Source organism: Aptenodytes forsteri, unplaced genomic scaffold (genome assembly GCF_000699145.1).
Source record: "Aptenodytes forsteri isolate BGI_AS27 unplaced genomic scaffold, ASM69914v1 Scaffold49, whole genome shotgun sequence".
NCBI classification, from domain to species: Eukaryota; Metazoa; Chordata; class Aves; order Sphenisciformes; family Spheniscidae; genus Aptenodytes; species Aptenodytes forsteri.
In genome coordinates, this window is record NW_008795125.1 from 4398443 (window position 1) to 4421159 (window position 22717).

Below are 22717 nucleotides of genomic sequence, written 5' to 3' on the forward strand. Positions count from 1 at the left end.
CCCGCCTGCTGACAGATCCCCAGCCAGTCCCCGAGCAGCGGCCCCCCCGGCCAGCTTCCCCCCAGTTTATGTACTGAGCATGACATCGTATGGCATGGAATACCCCTTTGGCCAGTTTGGGTCAGCTGTCCTGGCTGTGCCCCCTTCTCAGCTTCTCACTGGCAGGGCATGAGCAGCTGAAAAGTCCTTGACTAGTGTAAGCACTGCTCAGCAACAACTGAAACATCGGTGTGTTATCACATTGTTCTCATACTAAATCCAAACCACAGCACTGTACCGGCTACTAGGAAGGAAATCAACTCTATCCCAGCCAGAACCAGGACTGTTAGTTATGGTGTAAACACACAGACTAAAATTGCGCTCAGCAGTACTGATGTCAGTCCTTGCAGTTATTTGTTGCGTTCTTCACGTTGCAGCACACATCTACATGCTGACACAAAAACAATCTACTGAAGTTTAAGAAGTCTCAGGCTGGCATTTCCTCCTTCCAAACCTCGACAAAGTCACAGCTACTCTTCTTCTTACATCTGACAGACATAGCCAAAATCAATAAAAGTGGCACACAACACACAAGAAAATTAGAAGCCGTAAAGGGTTTCCCTAAAGTATTTTGACAAAGATGAAGACACACCTGAGTCCTCCTTAGTGTCGTGGTAATTGAAAAAGGGCCCAGATAATTGTATATAATAGCTACTGCAGCAGAAAGTCTGCATCTTCCCCTCAGCTCAGAAACATAGTCCATGATCCAAATTAAAAAATGAAGAGTTTAGGTGTTCACATCTCAAATTCTCTTTTCCACCACTTTCCTGTGAACAATTCTGCCAAGAAGGGTCCTTGACACTGGGATAAAAGCACCGCGATAAAAGAAAGGGCTCCTCCTCCTGCTTTTGGAAAGAAAGGCATCCATGTCACTGGGCTGAGGAGATGGACAAGCCCTCGAGGTGCTTCCCACTGAACACTCTGGTTGGTTTCCACGTCAGAGGCCCTCGCAAAGCAGCCTGAGCTCCCCGCGAGGCACAGGGGCTGGCAGCCTACGGGTGTCCCTGTGCTTAGCAGCACATGGCTGTACCTGATGGCTTCACGAAATCAGAGCTGCCCTTTGTTGTGGAGCGGATTTGTGCTTTGGCTCTTGCTCTCACATTTTTAGGCAACGAGCACAGATAATGTTCAACTTTTACAGCCCTGTCAACTGGAGAGCTAGTGGGGGAAGGACTCCCAAATCCTGGGGGCACTCAAGAGAAAAGCACAGCCTCAAAGCTCCAGAGCCACCCCAGCCTAGCAGCTACCTGGCCGAACAGGGCATCACTCCAGAGCATCTGCAGCTGAGTACTTTTATTCCAGTCAATTTTGTATGTACAGAAGTGCTGAGAAGTGACACCCTGATGTTCAGGGAGGGAAATGACTAGCCATCAAAATGTGGCTATTGGACTGGTTTGTATTTTTTTATTCTTCTCAAGTGTGCAGAGCTGGGTGAATAAATGACCAATTCACGCTTGTGAATGTGCCGGTACTCCTCTGCCTCCTCCCTCTGCAGAAGAAACTCCTGCCAGGCTCTCAGGAGTCTCCTGAATCTCAGAAAAATGTTCTTTTCTGTGGGTTTCTGGACAAACCTCTGATGATCACTCCTCTGTGACACGCAGCCCTATATGGCTGACTACAGACTTGTGTCTGAAACAACATGCCAAAACCAAGACCAAAAGTCAGAATTATAGTGACTGTGTCACTGACTACAGGTACCACACCAGCTGGGACTGGCTCAGAAACCAAGGAGACAATATTTTAAACACATAGAACCCTGAATATGCGCATTTTTTTAAATGAATCACCTCTAGCAGAAGGAGCTTGAACTACCCACGAGTGTCACGAGGAGGTGGGGAGACGCGGTGCCGCAGGTGTTACTCACATGTGGTGATTTCCGTGATGAGCTCCGCAGAATTGTGGCAGCCCTGCACTACGCTCCTCGTCCACAGTGAGAGGTCTCGGCTAGTCTCCGTCCTGAACACATGGGTTTCAATCCCTTGCCTTGTACCGGTACGGGTTGCGAAAGACAAATCCATCCCCGACTGCGGTGAGCCTTTTCCTGGGCCAGAATGGACCAACCTGCAATTGGATTTGAAAATGCATCAGGGAATTATAATGCTGACACAGCGCACTGCACCAAAATCCCCACCTGAGCACAGCTCTGCTCTGTATGTTCCTAAATGCACGTGGGTGGGAGCACAAGAACTCGCATCTCCTCTGTATTTGAGCCTAAAGTGACTCCTAGTGACATGCAGAAGCGTGAAGGTCCAAAGCAGTGAATACTGAAGCAGCCAGACATGCAGGTGATAATGGAGATGTCCCAGAGGGCCCTAAATTCCTAACGAATTGTAGAAAACACCCCTTTGGATGAGGAACCAAGAGGAATCACCAACTGGTCTGTGGTGCACAGATACAAGTGCTTGCTCAGATGAGGCAGCTGAATCTGGCTTTCACTGTCAGGCTGCAGTTGCCATAAAGCTTAAATATCCACAGACAAATTCAACGATAAATGCTGTCAGATAAAGTAAGAAGTTCTGTAAAATATGCAGGTGCCTAAGTACTGTCTTGTGCATACTTTTACCATAAGGAACCTGCAAAACGCAAAATGCTGCAGCTATTTGTAATCTGAAATTCTCTCACATTTTGCTGCTATTAACATTTTTTTGCCTGGCATCAACAGCTGATCTCCCATGACCAGGAGGGGTTTGTTCATCTGGGCAAACAGTAATTGCAGGGAATATTTTTGAGGGAGAAAATCAACACCTCATAATATTTAATTCTTCTTTAAGATTGTCCTTTTGGTTTTTTTCCCTGCAGAAGTGTGGACAGTGAATACAGAATTCGCGCAGGGACATGACACTGATTCAGATGAAAATAATAATCCAGAGGAGTTCATCATTCTTTGAGGCCCAGGCACTAACCCTCTGAGGGAGTCACAAAATGAAACCACGGAAATTCTTCTGAAAAGCTTATTTCTGTCTTGTTTTCCTTTCTATAGGCAAACAATATACTTCATATGAGACTAAAAAGTAAATATGTAGCATGGTAGTAGAATACTTCTGCTGAAGCATAAAACATTAGATTATACTAATCATCTACTGAATGCTAATTCACCCTCAAATTACTGTTTTGCATCTGGAAGAATAGTTGCCTGTTAGCTGACACTGTAGAAGTATGCCATCAAACAGAGATGTTTTAATAGGAAAAAAAAGCAGAAAGGAAAGAAAAAGCACAACTTTAGCTTTTCAGTTATTGAAACACTAACCATAGGGCATCTGAAATTTTCCCCAGTTCTCTGGCAGTCTGTGCTGACATTTGGGATGTGCATTGTGCTGATCAGAGGCGTCCCTCTTTCATACCCCACTAGAAGGTTTGCAAGATTTGTTCATGCTCAGGTTCGTGGTAACTTCCTTTGGATTTTGAGCATCCGCCTTGATTTCATGGTCCCAGGAAGTCCCAGGAGGCAAGGGGCAGAGTATCCGGGGCAAAGCTGCCCTGCCCTGTGTCTGGGCAGGAAAGCCTCTTCCAGAGAGGCACCACCACCCTCTCCAAATGCTTTTTTTGCCTCCAGAAGGGCTGTGTTAACGCCCCGCTAAGCTTTGATACTCGGAGCCTTTTGTATCAGAACTAGTGTGGCCAGCAGGAGTAGGGAAGTGATTGTCCCCCTGTACTCGGCACTGGTGAGGCCGCACCTCGAATACTGTGTTCAGTTTCGGGCCCCTCACTACAAGACATTGCGGTGCTGGAGCATGGCCAGAGAAGAGCAACGAAGCTGGTGAAGGGTCTGGAGAACAAGTCTTCTGAGGAGCGGCTGAGGGAACTGGGGTTGTTTAGCCTGGAGAAAAGGAGGCTGAGGGGAGACCTCATCGCTCTCTACAACTCCCTGAAAGGAGGTTGGTGGTGCCAGGGGAGGTTTAGATTGGATATTAGGAAAAATTTCTTCACCGAAAGGGTTGTCAAGCATTGGAACAGGCTGCCCGGGGAACCATATCTGGAAGTATGTAAAAGACGTGTAGATGTGGCACTTAGGGACTTGGTTTAGTGGTGGACTTGGCAGTGTTAGGTTAACGGTTGGACCTGATGGTCTTAAAGGTCTTTTCCAACCTAAATGATTTTATGATTCTATGATTCTAACTGCACCTCAGGCAGATTTTGCAGTCGAGGAGTCAATGGCAAACGAACAGCCCAAAAACTTTTATTCACTTTGATTTGGCATGAGGAGGTGCAAACTCTTAGAAGCTCCATCTTGATAATTAAGGCAGGAGATTGGGAACTGAAATCTCCAGTGACTTCTGCTGCTGCCTGGCCCCGTCCAGTCACTGAGGTGCAGGCAGGGCTGCCGCTCTCACGCTGCCTTTTGCTACCGGGGGGGCAGGGACAGACAACTGCGGGAAAGCAGTCTGGAAAATCACATCAACTTTGTCATTAAAAATAAAACTATCCCAGTTTCTCCCTGGGTCACCCCTTCTCTTTTATACAGTGCTCATCAGCTGTGCTAAAAATTGTTTTCTAATACTTGTGATACTGGATATGTGACAGACAGATGGTTCCAATGTTTTATTTCCTTTCAAATCCACCCCCTCCGCTCCCCTACATCTTCATGCTTTATCCATAGCACTGGCATTGTAGGTTTTTCAGCATATGGATAGAATGAAGATGTACTTTACAAATTAAAGTATGTGGACACATCCAACATGAACATTGTTTCTTGCCTGCCTTCTCATTTGCATTATCCCCTCATTATTAAAAATTCAGTCTTACTATTTAAAAATCCATTTCTATCATACAACTCCAGATTGTGCTTTGGCAAATCATGCAGTTAAACATGAACTAGACAAATATGCAGGGGAACATTTGATAGTATTTATCTATCAGCTGTCAGTACTGATGTATTTGGGTACAGGTCAAAGGATTCCCAAGCTTTCATAAAGTTTCATTCACGTGAGCTGTCTCATTTACATAAAAGATATTTTATCCTAAAGACCACAAAAATACCTTAAAAGGCAAAAAATAGTCTTAGAAACTTCACAGAAGACTTCCCCTTGCCCCACCTCCCGTCACTCGACCTCAGCGGAGGTTGTGTGTGTGGTACATGCTGCACCCCAGAGCTGAAAAGGCACTCCAGGGCCAGGTTTGGTAATATTCAACCACAGTCCCTGAAGGTTACAGGGCTCCGTGGAGGTTTCTGAGATGTCTGTGAGCACGCAGGAGCCCGAACATGCTTCCCTGGAGCAGCCAGAGCCGCAAGAGGGCAGGAGAAGGTTGGTCACGATGAAGTCTGTTTGCACAGCGCGTAGATAGCAGGCAGTGGCTGTAAACTGCAACTCTTGGCATGCTCCAGGGAGCCAGGGAGACGCTTCTAATCTTCTCTAATTTCTCCCTTGTCTCTCTCTGTTTTGGGGACCTTTTTAGCATTATTCTTTGCAAATGTGTGATAGCAAGATGACTACGGTCCAATGTGAAGTGCTGGTGCTGGGTGAGACTCACTGGGACCTGCTTCTCATTCTAATGCTATGAAAAGAGTTTCAACCATTTACTGCAACAGCAAAATCTAATGGCCTCTTCAGAAAGGACAGCGAAACCAGCACTGACATTCAAAGCAAGTGTTCAGCTGCTCATTTCAGATTTATCTCAGAAGAGGCTGTAATACAAGTGCATCAACAGTCACGCAGCTCTGCCCAGTAGAAAGCCACTATCATCTGACCTTTCTTATGCTGAAGCCACTCCTTAGCCCTGACTTAGCATTTGAAACCTGCTCTGGAATGGCTGTACTCTTTGGAAACCTAGGCACAGGCCCTCATTCATCCGAGCTCTGCATGGAGGGAGCCACAACCACCCTCACTGCCCTGGGAAGACGAGCGGACAACTGGCACCGCTTGCACGCCACTTCATACACCGTCCCTGGGGTGCTCAGGGACCCCAATGCTCCCTGCCTGCCCCCATCTCTGCTTGCACAGATGACTAATCGGTGCCCAAACTCCTTTCCCAACTTTCCATGGCATTAACTATCAAACTGCTTTAATACTTTCTGGTTACAGATCTCAGCTTGACACAAAAGCTACTTACCTGATCTTTAATCAGAATCCAACATGGGCTGCTTTCTTTTTTTTTTTTTTTCATGTCATATCTGGCTACGATAGATAACGCAATTTGATTGCAAACATTTAAGATGTAATTACTTAAACCCCATTCCCATGCTAGAGGGAGGCACTATTATTCAGGCATAAGGAAACACTGAAACAGAGATTATGACACAAAGGTCCTTGGAGTCAGGGCTATGAGCCAGCTGCTGTGCCTCCCGGTGCAGAGATTTAAAGGAACACCTTGAATCTCCTGATCACAGTTTTATTTGAGCTATTACTTATTTTCTGCACAGAGCTGGGAAAGACTGACTGGAAAATATTTTTAGGTCTTAATAGCATCCATAGGTTGAAGGCTTATTAACAAACAGAAAGGGCATGTTGAAATTCTGCTGTTAAAATACTGGAGGAGGATTGTAATCCTTCTACCACTTTCCAATTTTCTCTGCTCATTTTGTCTTGGGTAGATTAAGCATGACTCTGTACTGTATCTGGCAGTGAAGTTTTCCAGTTTCAGCAGCTTTTCAAATATGCATTAGCTAAGCAAAAATTTTTCCCAAGGACTCATAAAAATCCGAAAGATGGGAGCAGCCAAGATTACAACATGTGGTCTGCAAACTTTCCAGGTGAAAAGTTCTAAATTGCACTGATCAATGCACAGAGGGGATTAAACAACCCATCACGAGGAGGGTAATCACTGACTGAGCATGAACACAGCAGTCAATACCAACAGCAAACCCTGTGTATTTTTTTGGTATAACTGTACTCAGTGTGACAGATCATAAAAGCAGAATCCTGCAGGGTTTTAATCAAAATCATCCAAAACAGTAGGTGTAATGATTTAGGGAATCTGTCAATTTACGTCATCTGCTCACCTTGGGGATTCATGTATTTATATGTATTTATCAGATTGCGACTCCATTCTGAATGTCAAGTTTGGTATATCTTCTGTCTTTTTACCTGAGTGTTAAATTCACAGCGATACTAGTAAGAAATCACAGAGATGGGGCTGGAATGGTTCTCAGGAGGTCACCCGGTGCATCTCCCTTCCCAGAGCAGGGCTAACTGTGCCGACACACTCCTGAGGGTTACAGTGTCACCTGTCCTTCAAAGTCCCCAGTGATGAGGATCGTACACCTTTCCTAGAGAACCTAATCCAGTACCTCATCTGCACAGCAAGTTTTTCCCAGGACCTTCCCTGACTTCCCCCCCGCCACAAATGCAGCCAACTATGTCCTGTTGTATCCAGCAGGGACCTGGAGAACATGCTCTCCTGTCGTCCTTGTGTCTCATCTTCATACTTGAAAGCTATTGACATGTTTTCCGTGGACTTCTCTAGACTTAACAACTAAGGTTTCTTAAGTATTCCCCTACTGATAGTGTTTTCTACATTTGCATTGCTTTCTTCTAGACCTTCCACAGTTAACTGGCATCTTTTTGGAAGTGCAATGCCTCACATGAAGGTGGTGTATCATGCTCTGTAGTTAGGTTAGATTACTACATCTGCCCAACATGCACCTCTTCTGCTATAACCCAAGATGATTGTCTTTGTTTTCTCAACAACATAACACTGTCAATTTAAGCAATTTTGCCACACTGCCGCAATGCTTCCTGGCAGAGTAACTACTTTGTCAGTTGTTCTCCACCCCAAACCAGCACAGCTGATTATTTCCCAGCACTGAACTTTGTACTTGTCCTTTCTGAACCACATCCCGTCTTTCTTACAGACCATTCTCCCAGTCTCTAAAGACCCTTCAGCAGCCTGACACCTGTGTCAAGCAACTTCTCATTCCCCTCCAGCCTGAAGGCCGATGCTCCTCCACTCACACAGGAATCCCATCGGACAAGGAGATGACTACCCTCACTGAAGGCAAGCCAGTCTGCTATCAAATCTGAACTCCTGAGAAAAAGTAATTAACAGGCCCTCCAAGATGAGGACTTAGATTGTTGATCCGATAAATCAGTGGTTGCTGCTGATGGGGGCTGGCGATGCCCACCAAAGGGCTGTCTTTCCATGTGACGATGTGGGCAGGACGGGACAGGGCATGCTGCAGGATCTCCAGGCACTGTGAGGAGGAGGACTTCGGTCCATGTACTAATGACATAAATGACATCCTGAAGCACTGGGGAGGAGACGCATCACCTTCTGCTGGGGTGCTCTTGCTTCATAAACTCTAAGGCCTTAGTGACACACCTGGACGCAGCCTCCGGCTCCAACACCTTACCCAGTTTTCATCAGGAATTGCCACCTGGAATTGTCAACATTCACCACCATGACGTGCGGCAGGCTGCAAGCTGCAAAGCATGGGGCTCTTGCCTCATGTTATGATAACAAAGGGTGAGTCAGAAGCCAGCTTCCCAGGAAGTCTGAAAGCTCCATCATGGGTAGGTAGACTAGGACAAAACAACCATCAGTGTAATTCACCGAGTTCAATTTTTTTTTTTTTAATATAATGATTTAGCAGCAAAGCCTCAGTTCATTTGGGGAGAGAACTAAGAGACGAAGAACAAAAATTAACTAATGAGAGTGCAGTAAGAGACACACTGCTTTCGGCCATGTGCTACCAGCCCTTCTGAATGCTCATTGAAAATGGTATAATAGAGGCCTGTAGCAAGGCCAAAACAATGGAAGAGCAGCTCTTTCTCAAGCCCTTTGACCATACTGGCAGAGAAATGTGATTAAGATTCACATCAAGAAGAACAGACAGTTTCTACTGCATAAAGACAACCATGGGAAAGGTCTGTCTGAATTAGTGTTGATGGATACCTTTGAAATAATGCAGATTTCCAACCTAGATTCAAGAATGTGTCTTCCAAGCTCACCATTTTAAGCTAAAAAAGCCAGGAATTCATTTTCTAGAGCAGGAACACAACCCGTGCTGAAATTAAGTGTCTCCATCACATGTGCGAGCCCCCAAAAGCCCCACACTGGTGGCGCAGAACTGCCACAGCAGCATGTCCAACTCAGGGCAGCAATTTTTCAATGGAAATCTGAGTGCTTCTGCCAGGCCCTCAGGTCTGTACACTGAGATAGAAATCTCAGGAGATTGAGCTCTGGGCTTTTTCAGCACTCCTACCTCTGGATCAGGGCCAAACGGCCGCATCCATAATCCTTCTGGTGTGCTTCTGGCCATCAGCCTCTGCCAGAACTTGAAACAGAGAAGTGAGGAGTTAAACTGAGCACATCGGCCCATTGAAGAAGAATCTGTTTCCCAAACCACGACATTTCAAGTGCGATCTATAGCCAGGCACCAGCTATACCTGTTCTCTGCTGACTCAGCCATTCCCACCCCTCTTGAAGCGGTTGTAATAAAAAAGCACAAGTACCTGGTGGCTAGCAGGGGGTAGGTATGCAGAGGGCTGAACCAAGCTTCCTTCATCCGTGGCATGCTCTCATATATTAAGAGGTCTTTCTCCGTCAAGACCACTAACACTGGCTTCCAGTGCTTCTCATTGTCTCCTGGCACCTGAAAAAGAGCAAAGTCTCAGTGAAACAACAAGAGACAAAGCTACCATTGTGGAAAGCCTGACGATATGAACATGCTGAGTCCTGGGTGAGATAATGAACAAAAGGGAATTTTACTTCTTTGGCTTTTTGACATCTCCCACCTGAATTTATAACCAGCTGCAGCAGAAATGGAGTAAAGTGCAATGACATCTGCTGCTCTCAGATGCCATTTCCAGCTCTTTTTGCAGCCTTCCCTTACTACAGGCTTCTCCATAAATACAGTAGTGGAAGAACACTGAGACAGAGCTGGCTGTTATTTAGCTGTGGTATGCATGAAAGGACCTTAAATGTATATTTATAATGTGCACCATTCATGTGTAGCTGGCAAATTAACCTGAGTGCTGGCCACTGTTGCTGCTGTTTCTATTTTCATGACTGAAAAAAGCTGCAGCATCATCACTATTAAAGAAGAGTGTCAGGTAGTAGAAAATAGTGGTTTGGGAGCAGATGCTTTTTTCCTCAGCGGTTCACATTTTCATTGCTCCTCCTTCCTCGATACCCTTCTTCCTTCCCAACAGTTTTACAAGTGCCAATCTGTAAAGAGATCCAACCTAAACATGGGCTTGACTCAGTGATGGATCTGCATCTATATTTCAAACCCATCTGTAGAAGATGTCTAAAAACTTGGGCATCAGAGCTCTTTACTGGCTGCAGAATGTGGAATTATATTTTGCAGGTTAGGCATGTGGTCGTCCACATGGCTACACAATCACCATTATGGGGATCAAGTATGGATCCTGATTTTTACTTATTCTACGCTGGCAGCATGGAAGTGTCTTAAAATATATGGGAATATGAAAGGGTCTTAGTTTCAAGTCAGAATGAAGCTCTTGGCTTTCACAAACAAATTCATCATTTTCCTTTTGGTGCACATAAAGAAAAAGAAAGAGAAACCACATTATGTAGTACACTCACAGCCATGCTTTCAAACCCAAACTTCTTGGTGGGGTACTAAAGGGAATGAAACAAATTCTGAGATTCACTAGACAATCAGGTTGTCTACATGACTCCTCCATTAAAACCTTCTCCAGGAAAGAGAAGCAGTTGTCTATGGTGTTCTGTGGTTGATGCCAGCCTACTTGCCATGGGTGTGTGTCACTGGGCACATGACTGGGTGGAGAAACATATAAAAGGGATCGATCAAAGGTTGGCCAGGCTGAGAGTGGCACAGCCAGGAATGGTGATTCAGATCCTTAAGTACGATGTGCCTTAAGTGATGGATTCAGATTGAGAACTGCATTTGAAACACTTGTATTTTATATGAAGAAAGAGTCCCACAAATTTCTGAACTTTTAAGGACTTTCAAGACAGTTGTAAGATAGCTTTGCACCAGAACACCAATGCCCAAAGCAGATCTTCAACTTAAACCAAAGATTTTTGGCTTACATCGTTTTTAAGAGGTATTCTTCCTTCTGAATTAAGCTGTTCCAATAATTATATTCCTGTTTACAGCATTACTTGCTCATTGGTTGTTCACGTCTCTGTGTTAATCAACTTAAACTCATAAAAGGTTCATCCTCTTAATTTCTTCAGAAGTGTCAATACTTTATACAATTTTCTTGTGGTTACAGTTTCTTGAAATGCAACCTTTCATTTTCAAATAGGGCTGAATAGAGAAGCCACATAATTAACACACCTATTAATACACTCCAGAAAGAATGCAAAATCCAGAGCTCTCGCAGCCTATGTACCATGGAAATATTCACATGAGCAAAAAGCATCCTCACCTTCTTAATACCACAGTTATTAACTACAGCTAACACCCCAGTTCCTAGCATGGGAATATAGAAATAAATGTTACAGTTAACGTCAACATTTAATTTTTGAGCACCTGCCTGTGTTCTTTAATTAAAATATTTTAGTACCTACTTTCCAGAAAAGAAAAAGGAAGATAAATATGAAGTCCATCATAGGATGAAGCAGCAGGATGTTCAGATCCACAATCTGGAGGAGTAAGCAGGCAGCGTACTGGGCTGTTACTTCTTATTTTTCTATTCTGTGACCACAAGCAATCCAAAGACTACGGGAAGCTGCTCACAGCTTTTCTGCAGAACCATCCTGCCTCTGTAGCATTTTCAATCACAAGTTTTGTTATTAGGTAGCTGGTCAGTCAACTGAGACTCCAGAAACTTTGGGAAACACTGTTCCCTGTAAAGCAACCACAATAAAGGGAATAAAATTCGTTTTGCCAGCTGGTCCCACAACTATTTGCTGGACAGCTGTAAACACCAAGAACCAGAATTTCCAGCATGGGTCCTGCGGTTACCACCTGCACAGCAAAGCCTACAGCTTTGCCACAGTCCTTCCCAATAGCAGGGTGACTATGGAGAAGACGTGGCTCGGTCATAAGGCATTGAAGACCTTTTCTCAAGTATAAGTGACCTTCTACTACCTCTCCTTGTAGATTGTATGCCCTGTTTGTAGGGTGTATACTGGGAAAGGGAGAGAGGAGAACAATGTTTGCCTGTGTCCTGCTAGGAAGCCCTCCCCAGTACGACGGGCCATGCAATACACACACTTTTAATCACATTTTTTAAACCTTACTGGGACCATAGCTGTCTCACCGCTAAGGAATGCTGCTGTAAGCAATACTGCTGCTATTTCAGACCTGAAGAAGGATTTGTGTGCCTGAAAGCTTGTCTGTTTTTTTCCAACTGTAACAGCTGATCTAATAAAAGAGATTGCCTTTCCTTAAAAACCTTGAATTGCATTACTGTTCCCTGATTTTGCTGTGGTCTGGATTAGGCTTTAACAGATGATGCCGTGCTGTTGACAGGCATTTGGCATTTCTGGAAAGTGTCAAAGAGAACACGCTGTCCCATAAATGGTAATAGCAAATTTTACAAGGGAAGAAGAGAGGCTGCAAATATACCATTAGCCTACAGGGCACATTCAGAACAAATCAGCATGGGAAATTAATCCAGATCAAGCAAGTGTCATACAAAGCATCAGTATAATAGCAAATTACAAAACAAAAGCAAAAACCATGCTGCTTACGGGCAGCCAAGTGAAGGATTTGTTCAAGTTTTAAAGGTTTTAAAATCTGACAGATCATAAAGATAACATGAAATACTTCTGTAAGAGTAAATTTAAGTATCATTTGAGATACATTTTAGAGGCATCATTTTAGATGATCGTTAGGGCCAGCTTCTTAGCCAGAATTTTGCAGAATTCTGGGACTTGCGCTACAGTTTCTTCGTTCCAGTTCCCACTTGTACACATTGTTGTGGTTTAACCCCAGCCAGCAACTGAGCACCACACAGCCGCTCGCTCACTCTCCTCTCCCCCCCAGTGGGATGGGGGAGAGAATCAGAAGAGTAAAAGTGAGAAAACTCGTGGGTTGAGATAAGAACAGTTTAATAATTGAAATAAAATAGTAATAATAATAACAATAGTAATAAAAGAATATACAAAGCAAGTGATACACAGTGCAACTGCTCACCACCGGCTGACCGATGCCCAGCCAGTCCCCGAGCAGCGGCCCCCCCGGCCAGCTTTCCCCAGTTTATGTACTGAGCATGACGCCACATGGTATGGAATGTCCCTTTGGCCAGTTTGGGTCAGCTGTCCTGGCTGTGCCCCCTCCCAGCTCCTTGTGCACCTCCAGCCTTCTCAATCAGTAGAGCGTGGGAAGCTGGAAAGTCCTTGACTAGTGTAAGCACAGAATTCAAAGTACATTGATCTGTGTTGCAGACAAATAAAATCACCATCCACTCTAAAAAACTTTTCAAACTCAACCCTTTTTCAAAGTCAAAAATGTTAGATCAAATCTAGATGAACTAGAGAAAAGAAAAATCAGTACTCCTCAAAGCTCCCACCACAATAAAATGAATCAGCAAATTTTTTGCTGGTCTTGGCACTGTTCAGGTAACTCTAAGCAACAGGTACCAGAGCCCCCTCTCCAGGCTCTGCTCATCTCAGCTGAGGTCACTGCTCATATTCCCAGGTGAAATTCCACTTCAAGTCAATGAAGCTGTAAATGTTTATAGCAGAAGCAAACTTGTGGTTTTTTTTTCTTTGCTAGACACACTGTGCCTCTAGATCAAAGTCTTCAAGTACAAACCTGAAAAGGGAGAACATATTCTAACAAAAAACCCCCAAGTGCGGTGAAGCAACCTTTTTGTTACTAGCAAACCTCTTTACTCCTCATATGCTCACCCCGTGAAGTGCAAACCCCACTTTTTCCCATATGCACCTCTCTGGTTTACCTTTCCAAAGTCAGAAAATATTTCATGTATGGCAGGGATGAAAGCTAATTTTTTTGTGTATAACAACATGATGGCTGGGCCTGGGATGACACCAGAGGAGACCTGCATTCACACCTTGCTCGGCCACAGGCTTCGTCTGCAAAGTCAGTCTAAATGCTCTGCGTTTCCGTATGGACATCGTGGTCTCTGCTGGGGTGGCAAGTGCTGCTGTAACACACACAGACATAAATGTGAAGGTGGACAAAAAGCGCGCAAGAATGGCAGCTGTATTTCAGCAGCTACGTGGAGACTTGTCCATCAGCCTTTGGCTGACACAAGAGCAAAAGTGCTTCAACGCAGAAAGCAGACAGCTCACGCAGTGTTAGGACACACCAGACTCCACCGCACCGAGGATGCGCCTGAGCTCTGGCGGCTTCTGGATGCCTTTGCAGTGGTGGGGCAGCATCACTCCAGGCTCTGCTTTAGGGCCAGATCTGCGGTCTGAAGGACTGACTCTGCAAATAATGACGTAGCAAGCTCAACACTACCTGTACGACTGCTCCTGCTGGTTTTCTGGCAACTGCTCACGTGCTTAAGGCCACTGCTTGCAATGTACCCTTAAAGAGTAACTCCTCTGATACATAGCAAACAATATTTCAAAGAGGAGCTAGCCTGTTTTTCCTGCAGGCGATGGGGACCCCTGGCCCCTTTAATGGGTATCACAGCTTCCAAATCTTTAATAGTTTTCACATATAATTAGTTGCTGTAAAGACAACAGGCATCTCAGTGGAGATAACTCCTTTTACAAATGGTTTGGCCCTTTGCTCTTTCATCTGCCAGGTCTCCTTTTCATAAGGTTTTTCTTTGAATTTCAGTTATTCATCTACTTCAGGCTGCCAGGAATGGATGAAAGAATACTTTTAATTTATGAGGCTCACAGATAATTAAATCAGAGGCCTTGGTCTACTCTGGAAAGCTGTTTTATATTTTCATTAACTCAAAAGGGACATTTCAATTACATTCCCTGTTTAGTAAACAAATTATATATTGCCAGCAGACTCCACTGCAGCAAGTATCCAAAATGTGGCCTTTCAGAGAACTGCTGTGAAGGTAGCAAGTTTACGCTTACAGTAAGTGGCTTAACCCCCTTTTCCATCACCCCCTCCCAAATCCCGGAGTTACACTATCCCTTCACACAGAGCACAGGAGGAGCAACCAAGAAAGGATTTTCTGTAAGCTCATTTGACAGGAGGCAATTTGCAATGCAGGAGTGGGTGTAAGTGACAGCCGTAGGCAGGGGATATCAACACCTCCCACGCCACACGCAGATGAGATGTGTTTTGCTGCTAAACTTTGTAGTTTTAAACAGGAAATAATGTGCACATTGTTTAGGGGAAAAAAAAAAAGCTAATGAAAATATGTCTGGTTTTGTTCTTCTCTCTCTTTGACCTCAGTGATGGCTCAAAGGTGGCTTGTGCCATTATCAGATTTGGACTGCAGCCAGTGCACACGCAAAAATCCCCCAAAGGGCACAATATTGCCTCCTGTGAGCAGTCAGCTGTGAGCGAGCGATGCACATGCTTGGTCGTGGTGCCACTGCTGTGCGAGCAGCCAGAGCCACGCAGGTCAGGTGGGAACCACAACAGGGACCACACTGATCCACCTCTCGTGCTATCCTGAGCGGAGCTGGCAGCTACAGTTACAGGCACTGCTGAGTATGGACAGGACACCCATTCTCAAGACAGGTCTGTTCAAGGCTGAACTCCTCCTAAAAATCCTTTAAAATGACAAGACACAAGCCAACTTTTGTCAAAAGTAACACAGTCAACCACGTCAGCACGGCAGTATGTTCAAGCCAATGTCCTCTCTGGACTAATAGGATTTTCAAACAGCTCTGGCTCATATCCAAATACCTCTAAACGTCAAGAGAAGCACCTCGGTCCTCTGTACTCACCCACGCAAGAATGGCAGGTGATCTGAGACCTTTCCTACAGTCAATCAAGAATGCCCGATCCCAGTTTTGTAGTGGACATTTGCTCCAGAGCTCGGTGAAGTCAACCGTAGTTTTTCTAATGACTCTTTAGGTTTTGGACTAGGCCCTTGGAAACAAGCCTGGAGGGCTGCATGTCTCCCACACTACAGAGAAGATGGAGCCAAATTCTTCTCGGAGGTGCACAGTGAGAGGATGGGATTCAATATCCACAAGTGGAAACAAGGGAAATTCTGATTTGATACTCAGAGAAACTTTTTCAGTATGTCATGGTGGTCAAACACTGGAACAGACTGTGAAATGTCCACTCATCGAGATACTCACAACATGACTGGGCAAGGCTCTAAGCAAGCTGGTCTAGTTGGCTCTGCTTAGACCAGGGGGGTTGAACCACAAGAACTCCCTTCCAACCTATATTATTCCATGAGTCTATGACACACTGGAAAAAATGAAAGAAGTCGTCCAGATTTGGATCAGAAAGTCATCATTTAGGTTGCCCCTGTGTTAAAGTTGGTTGTATAATTATTCCATACACATGCAGTTTTTCATGCGTATGTGTTGCATGAATGTTGCATCAATATGAACGCAGTAGTCATATAAAATGGTTAGTGCAGCTTAAGGGTTTGCAGGATGAGTTGTAGTTACCTTGTACCTTAAATCATTGAGAGCTGTATAAAATGTGTATCCTTGATCCTTCTGACTTGGTAGAGTTTAACACTCTGGATTTCCTTTGCAGTAGATTCCTTGCAAAAGATAAGGTATGTAAGGGAGTGGAAAACCCAGCATCACATAAACTCCATTCACTGTACAACATACCTTAAGTAAAAATATATTTCACAACTGCATGAGAAAAGTTTAAAAACCTGATGTGTTCTCTTTCTTCTCCTGATCCATGGGCGCACAAAAACTGGTTAACTAAATACACAGAAATCCAACTCCAGGGGACTCAGAAAGGAAAAAAATAGTAATTCATCTATTTTAGAAACCTCTACCATGACCCAGGATCATTTTGCTATGTATGAAGTTGAGATTTGAAAGTCTGTAAGTAAGAGCTCTTTTGCAGTGAGACAGGAGACTCTAACTTTCTGATAGTGTCAGGAATCTTTCCAGGGAAGAGCAAACAGGCAGAGAGCAGAGGAGATGGTAAATGCCCCACACCATTTCTTAAAGACACCAATTGCTTTTCATCTTAGAGGAGGTGAAAGGAACTCTACTGTGTTTTAAGAAGTATTCTGATGCTTTCTGAGTAAACCACATTTTCTTCTATAGCAGCTTTTTCAGACCATGAGAGCACTGTCTGAAATTAAGTAGTGGTAATTTATGATAGCAAGGCTTTCCAAACAGCAAAGGTCCACTCCTGAAAAGATATAGTGTTGAGCTAAATTATTTCTGTAGAAAAACCTACACATTGCTATCTTTTTTTTTTTCCCCTCCTTTTTATTGCTTCTCAGAAATTGCCGGGGAGAGCAGTGAAGGGAAGAGGACATTTCATCACTCAAGGGCTGTGGCAAGGAAGACCTGCCCAACCTGTAAGTCGCAAGGACAGAGACAAGGCAAGTCAGACACGGGGAAAGGTCAGAACAGCCCAACTGGCACTGGCAACTGAGGCTGATCAAGAGATAGTGGACAGGCCAGACACAGTTCAACTGACCTTCAAAGCCAGTTTGACTGGGAACAAACCTGTGCTGGAAGAGGTCACATTTTAAGTATCACTTATAAAAGAGGCACAGGCGAAGGAGGAAAAAAGGGACGGAAAGACCATTAACCTCGGGCTTTTCTAATCAGTTATACTGATTGAACAAATGAACGGAAAGCCTGAAGAGTGGAGGTGAGCACAAAGCTGCTATATAAAAGCAAACACCTGTGCAAAAGTGGAGGCAATCACAACTACCTACCTCCATGACCCACCAGCACCTGAGTTTCACCCAGCAATCTCCCTCTTCCAGCATGCTCACACCACACGTTCAGGATAAAAGTGAAGATGCTATTAGCAGACACCTTTGCATCCCTTGTGTGTTCATGCATTTTGAATACACATGGCTTATCTATGGGATGTCTGGGCTCTTCAGACTACAAGTGAGGGTGGCTGTAAACTTGCTTTCTGAAACAGATCTCATGAACATATCACAGAAAGGTTGGTGATAGCAACTGCCTGAAGTTTAATAAATATTTAAATAAAAATCACAGAATTAGAATGTGGGATGAACTGTACTTCTAAGACACAGCTCAGTTCTGGGAGAAATGAGCCGCTGTGCTGTCTCCAAAATAAACATTGGACCTCAAAGCACAAAAATCCTAGTACTGAGGGAACTGAACTTCCCTTTAAAATGGAGCAGTCCCCTTTCTCCAGTAAGCCAAGCTTGCCCCAGGAAACACTAAGAAGGACCATGGCATGGTCCTGTATCTTCCTCTTCAGTCCATGGAGCTATTTTGCACATCGGGGTCAGCCCCAGAAGAAAAGGGATCATACCTGTGAATGGCTTTGAGTTAGAGGCAAGAAAAGAGACGGGGAGCTTTGGAAGCTCTACCACATCTCCTGTGCGACTGCTCAAGAATGGATACTGTTACTCACTGGTGGGGAAAACCAGTTTCCCCCAGGTATGCTCCAGGATACCAAGAGGAACCAGTATTCTCTGCTATGCCCTGCAGGTTGCTATATGCCGGAGTTTTACTGTGAGCAGAGTTTTCTGTTCAAGCCAAGGTGAAGCATTTTATGAGGGAGTTCATCATCCTCAGTGGGGTATAATGGTAATTGTACAGGAGCAGAATCAATGTAAAGACACCATAGTTTCACCTCACTGTCTCTAAAGAGTCTATAATTTACAATTGAATCTGACTTCAGCTGATCAAGTGGTAGGATAAATGAGCAATAATACCCATTACCTCAAAAGATACACACATCTCATCTTTCAATTCAGTAAAAGTGCATGTATTTCTAACCATCAGTTCAAGAACACTTGTCAACAGTGCCCAATCAAACATGAATGCTGGAGGTGGAGTTTTGATTTGAAAGCAGCTTGCAGTTTTAATGATGGCTCAAACATGTAAAATGCCATTTGAAATGATTATGGTGTCTGTTTGGTGAAGGAGAGGTAATCATCAATGTCTACATTAAAACTATAGTGACTGAAATCTGTCCTAGAAGATGTTCTGTGTCTTTGTCTATCACACTGTCTTTCCGAATATTCAGTCTCAGAAATGATGGCCCATCATGACGGGCACCTTTTCAAGACTGACAGATTTGACTACTTTACTCAAGGGTCATTATAAATCACAAGTGCTGGAAGAAAAAATAGTAGGGGAGCAATACAGAGAGAACAAGATGTTTCTTTGTCATTGTTATTATGTTGCCTCAAGGACAGTCCAGAATACTGTGTCATTTCAGTCTATTGTGTCATTGATCAATATTCAGTAATACTGATGGACTGCAATGCAACTAAGGACCTCAAGCAAATGAGTGAATTCACTACACGCCTGGCACAAAAATGTATTATCTTCAAAAAACACTGATAAAATCTGTATGTTATGCTTCATCAGCTGGAATTTTGAAAATGCTGAGAAATATTTGGTAGTCTTATTGAAAAATCAAAAATTCAAGTAGAATCCTTAATAATTGGGCTTAATTTTGAAAAAATGCAGAGCAGCCACAGGTTTCTGAAAAGTTTGGTGAAAATTAGTCACAATTTTTAATCCAAACCTACTTATTTAGATGCCTAAGTAAAGACTTATCAACACAAACTTCCTATATTTGTCATGTATTTATTTATTATTTACCTGCTTGTAATTTTCAACGACATTCAATTATTTGAGACCATATCCTTTTTTTTAGATGGATAGAAACAGAGAGTCTGTATCTCCGCCAGCACAATGACAGACCTCCACAAGCTACCTAAGATACTCAAGCAATATACCTGCTTTCTTGCTGGGGAAAGAAAGGAACTTAAACATGTAATTTTAATTAGAATTTGTTTATCAAAAGTCAAAAGTTTCTGATGGGCAGAATGATTTTTTTCCCCCCAGAAACCCATCTGAGCTCCAAAAGACCTCTGCCCACCAAACAGGTTTCCAGTTTGCTACACATTGGCAACCAGTATGGAGAGCTGGGAGACCATCCGGTAGGTCTTCATGGTGGATCTCAGTATTGGTGGATCCAGGGTGCCAGTAAAGGTAGGAAATGAACAGTTATTCCATTTAATAGCCAATTCACTTTCTTTACTCCTTAACCAGGACAAAGTTGAATTTTACAATCTTTGCCCTTTCAGAGAGCTCTGTTTGATTTCGGATTTGTTAGTTTTCTAAAGAATGGGTAAAGAAGACAAATAGGATCTAATCAAAAAGTGCCACCTGCCCCACTGAAAAGCAGAGAATATCCTTTTTCTGCCTTCCAAGAAGGCTTAAGCCAGTCACTGGTTCAGAAATGTGAATGCTTAGATTCATAGAAAGAGGGTGGACTGTGACCTGAAAGATCAACTCATTCAGCCTCTGCTCAGGAAAGGATTTGCTCCCAAGATTTGTCTAGCCTGTTCTGTAAAACCTTCCCTGATAAAAATCCCCAGCTACTCTATCACAGTCTTTGGCCAGCTTCACCATTAGGAAATTGTTGCCCATGCTGGAGCATGTGCCACTGTGATCCCGGGGATACTGTGAGGGCAGGTATCATTATATGCTTGGGAGACTAACAGAAAACTCAAAATTTGTTTTTTTAGCTAAACGTCTTTTTAAGGTGGTCATTACTCTAACCCTGCCAAAGTCATTTCAGGAAAGCGATGGTCACAGAGGAAACAGGTAAGTGGGAAGAATGCAGGAGAGAAAGTTCAGAGCTAGAGGATAGCTGCAGTTTGTCACTGGTCCTGTGATTTGCTGGATAGCTGTCACCACTACCTATCTGGTACATGAAGAAACGCACACACATCCCTAACGTTGCAAAAATAAATGACAAGGCAGCTTTAATAGCAAACCAGTATTACCTACTCTAGCCAGCCAAAGCTCCCCTGGGGATGTCAAGTGGGGCTTGAAAATCAGTCTGAGGTTTGCTTGGTATTTAAAATACATTTTTAATTCTTGCTGATCCATCAAGCCTTTTTGCTTTGCTGACATTCCATAGTTTCAAGCTTTTCTCTGTGGCTAGGAACCTACAATAAAAATAAGAGCTCAGCTGTCATAAAATCTCTTTATTTCAGAAGACAGTAGTAGAAGAAATATCCCTAAAGTAGAAGTATTCAAGCTATGAGGTTTGGACCTATGGTCAGGATGTGAGCTGCCACTTCTCAAGAGGCATCACTTTCCCAGACCTGATATTGCTTATATTACAAGATCTGACAAGATCACAGCCCAGGTGTTTATGGCAACAACTCTTTTAATTAATCTACTAGCTATGACAAAAATGTAGCAAATATTGAAGGGCATGTGTTAATAGAAACTATGAATATTCAACAGAGCCATACGAGGAAGACAAACATAAAGAACCTTCTACTTGGCAGTTATCTATGCTGAGCTTTAAATTAGCCACACAGGACAAATGGATTTAGTGCTGTGCCATGTTATTTCATCTAGATTACTAAAAGGTACACAATTAGGGCCATCAATCTACAGACCCAAATCCTACAAATATCAGCAAATTACATGCTATAAGCTATGCAATTTTGAAAGCTAATGCTCTTTATCTGGTTCTGATTCTCAATGTTTCATATTTTTGCAATAACCACAGCATTTAACCACTCGTAAGACAATTCTACTGAGAACCGAACATTCCTCTAGGAGAAAAACTTTGGAGGAATAAAGTTAATTTCCAAATCTAGTATAAACAGATTGCATGCTACAGGTTATCTCCCTGGGGCCAGGATGGGAAACTAAGGTTTCAGATTTAAGAATTATTCCTGAAATACATAATTTAATAAAATAAAGAACTTCCTGGTAACGGCATTAAGACTTTTACATCTTTTAACAAACACACCACGTATCCAAAGAGAAATGATTTTTGGCACGAGAGATATACGATCTCATGAACCAACTGATTTCATCAATGGAAGACTCTTTCCTGCTGCAGGCTAATAAATCACCCCAGCCAGCAAGTGCCAGCCATTTACAGTAAGAACTGGCTGAGGGTAACATGAACATCATAGAGCTGCTATTACTTCTGCAGCTACAAGAAAGTGAAAACCCCAAGAGGACTAACGCGTATGAATATTATCAAAGTCACTACACCTAATTCTACCCTTGGTCTTAGAAATGTATTTGCACTGAAGTCACTGGGAAATTATACAAATTATTTCTTCCAGTTTTATTCCTACTATGAAGATAAATATTTGTCTCTTCATTGAGATCTCTTTTGTAGCTTGTACTGGCCTAAACATCTTACATATACTGGTATAAAAAATCTGAAGTAACTCAGTTGAGTAACACCAGTATAAAACTGCAAAAAAGAAAGTTGGAAACCATGTACTTCATTAACATTGTCATATGCTAATATTCACATAACCCATTTTAGAAGTATAGCAAATGGGATTGGATTGGATATCATACCAGCAGTTTCATACCAAAATTTCTGGATTTTTAAATACCATGTCCTCATTGGCTTTTTTATTTCCTTAGCCATATGGAAAACAGTCAGGCACAATTAACTATTTGTCAGAAAACAATCTATTAATTAACACTATTCTGTGCGAATGAGCTGAAAACCATGTTCTTTGCTTGCCAAAAAGCTCCCATTTCTGCCTCATGTTTGTGCTCAGAACTAAACATAGCTACAGATACGCTGCTTGACATAACTGACCAAGGGAAAAAAGAACAACTGCTGCCGAGGTTTTTCAGAACCAGCAGCCAGCAAGATTTTCTAAAGATAGGTAGGGGGTCAGCAGGGCTTCACCTCTGCATCTCGTAAAATTCTTTACTGACAGATCTTTGATTAAACTGGGCAGAAATAGACTAAATC

The 22717-nt window shown here is 43.3% G+C and overlaps 1 protein-coding gene across 1 annotated transcript in view; it reads right to left on the reverse strand.

The window, feature by feature from the left end:
* SNTB1 (syntrophin beta 1) overlaps positions 1 to 22717 on the reverse strand; it is a 75912-nt gene that overhangs the window by 3134 nt on the left and 50061 nt on the right. Inside the window, exons 7-8 of the mRNA XM_009277256.2 lie at positions 9429 to 9568; positions 1904 to 2100 (exon numbers count right to left, since the gene is read on the reverse strand). Of these exons, the coding sequence (XP_009275531.1) occupies positions 1904 to 2100; positions 9429 to 9568 (337 nt within the window). The remainder of the gene's footprint in view (positions 1 to 1903; positions 2101 to 9428; positions 9569 to 22717) is intronic.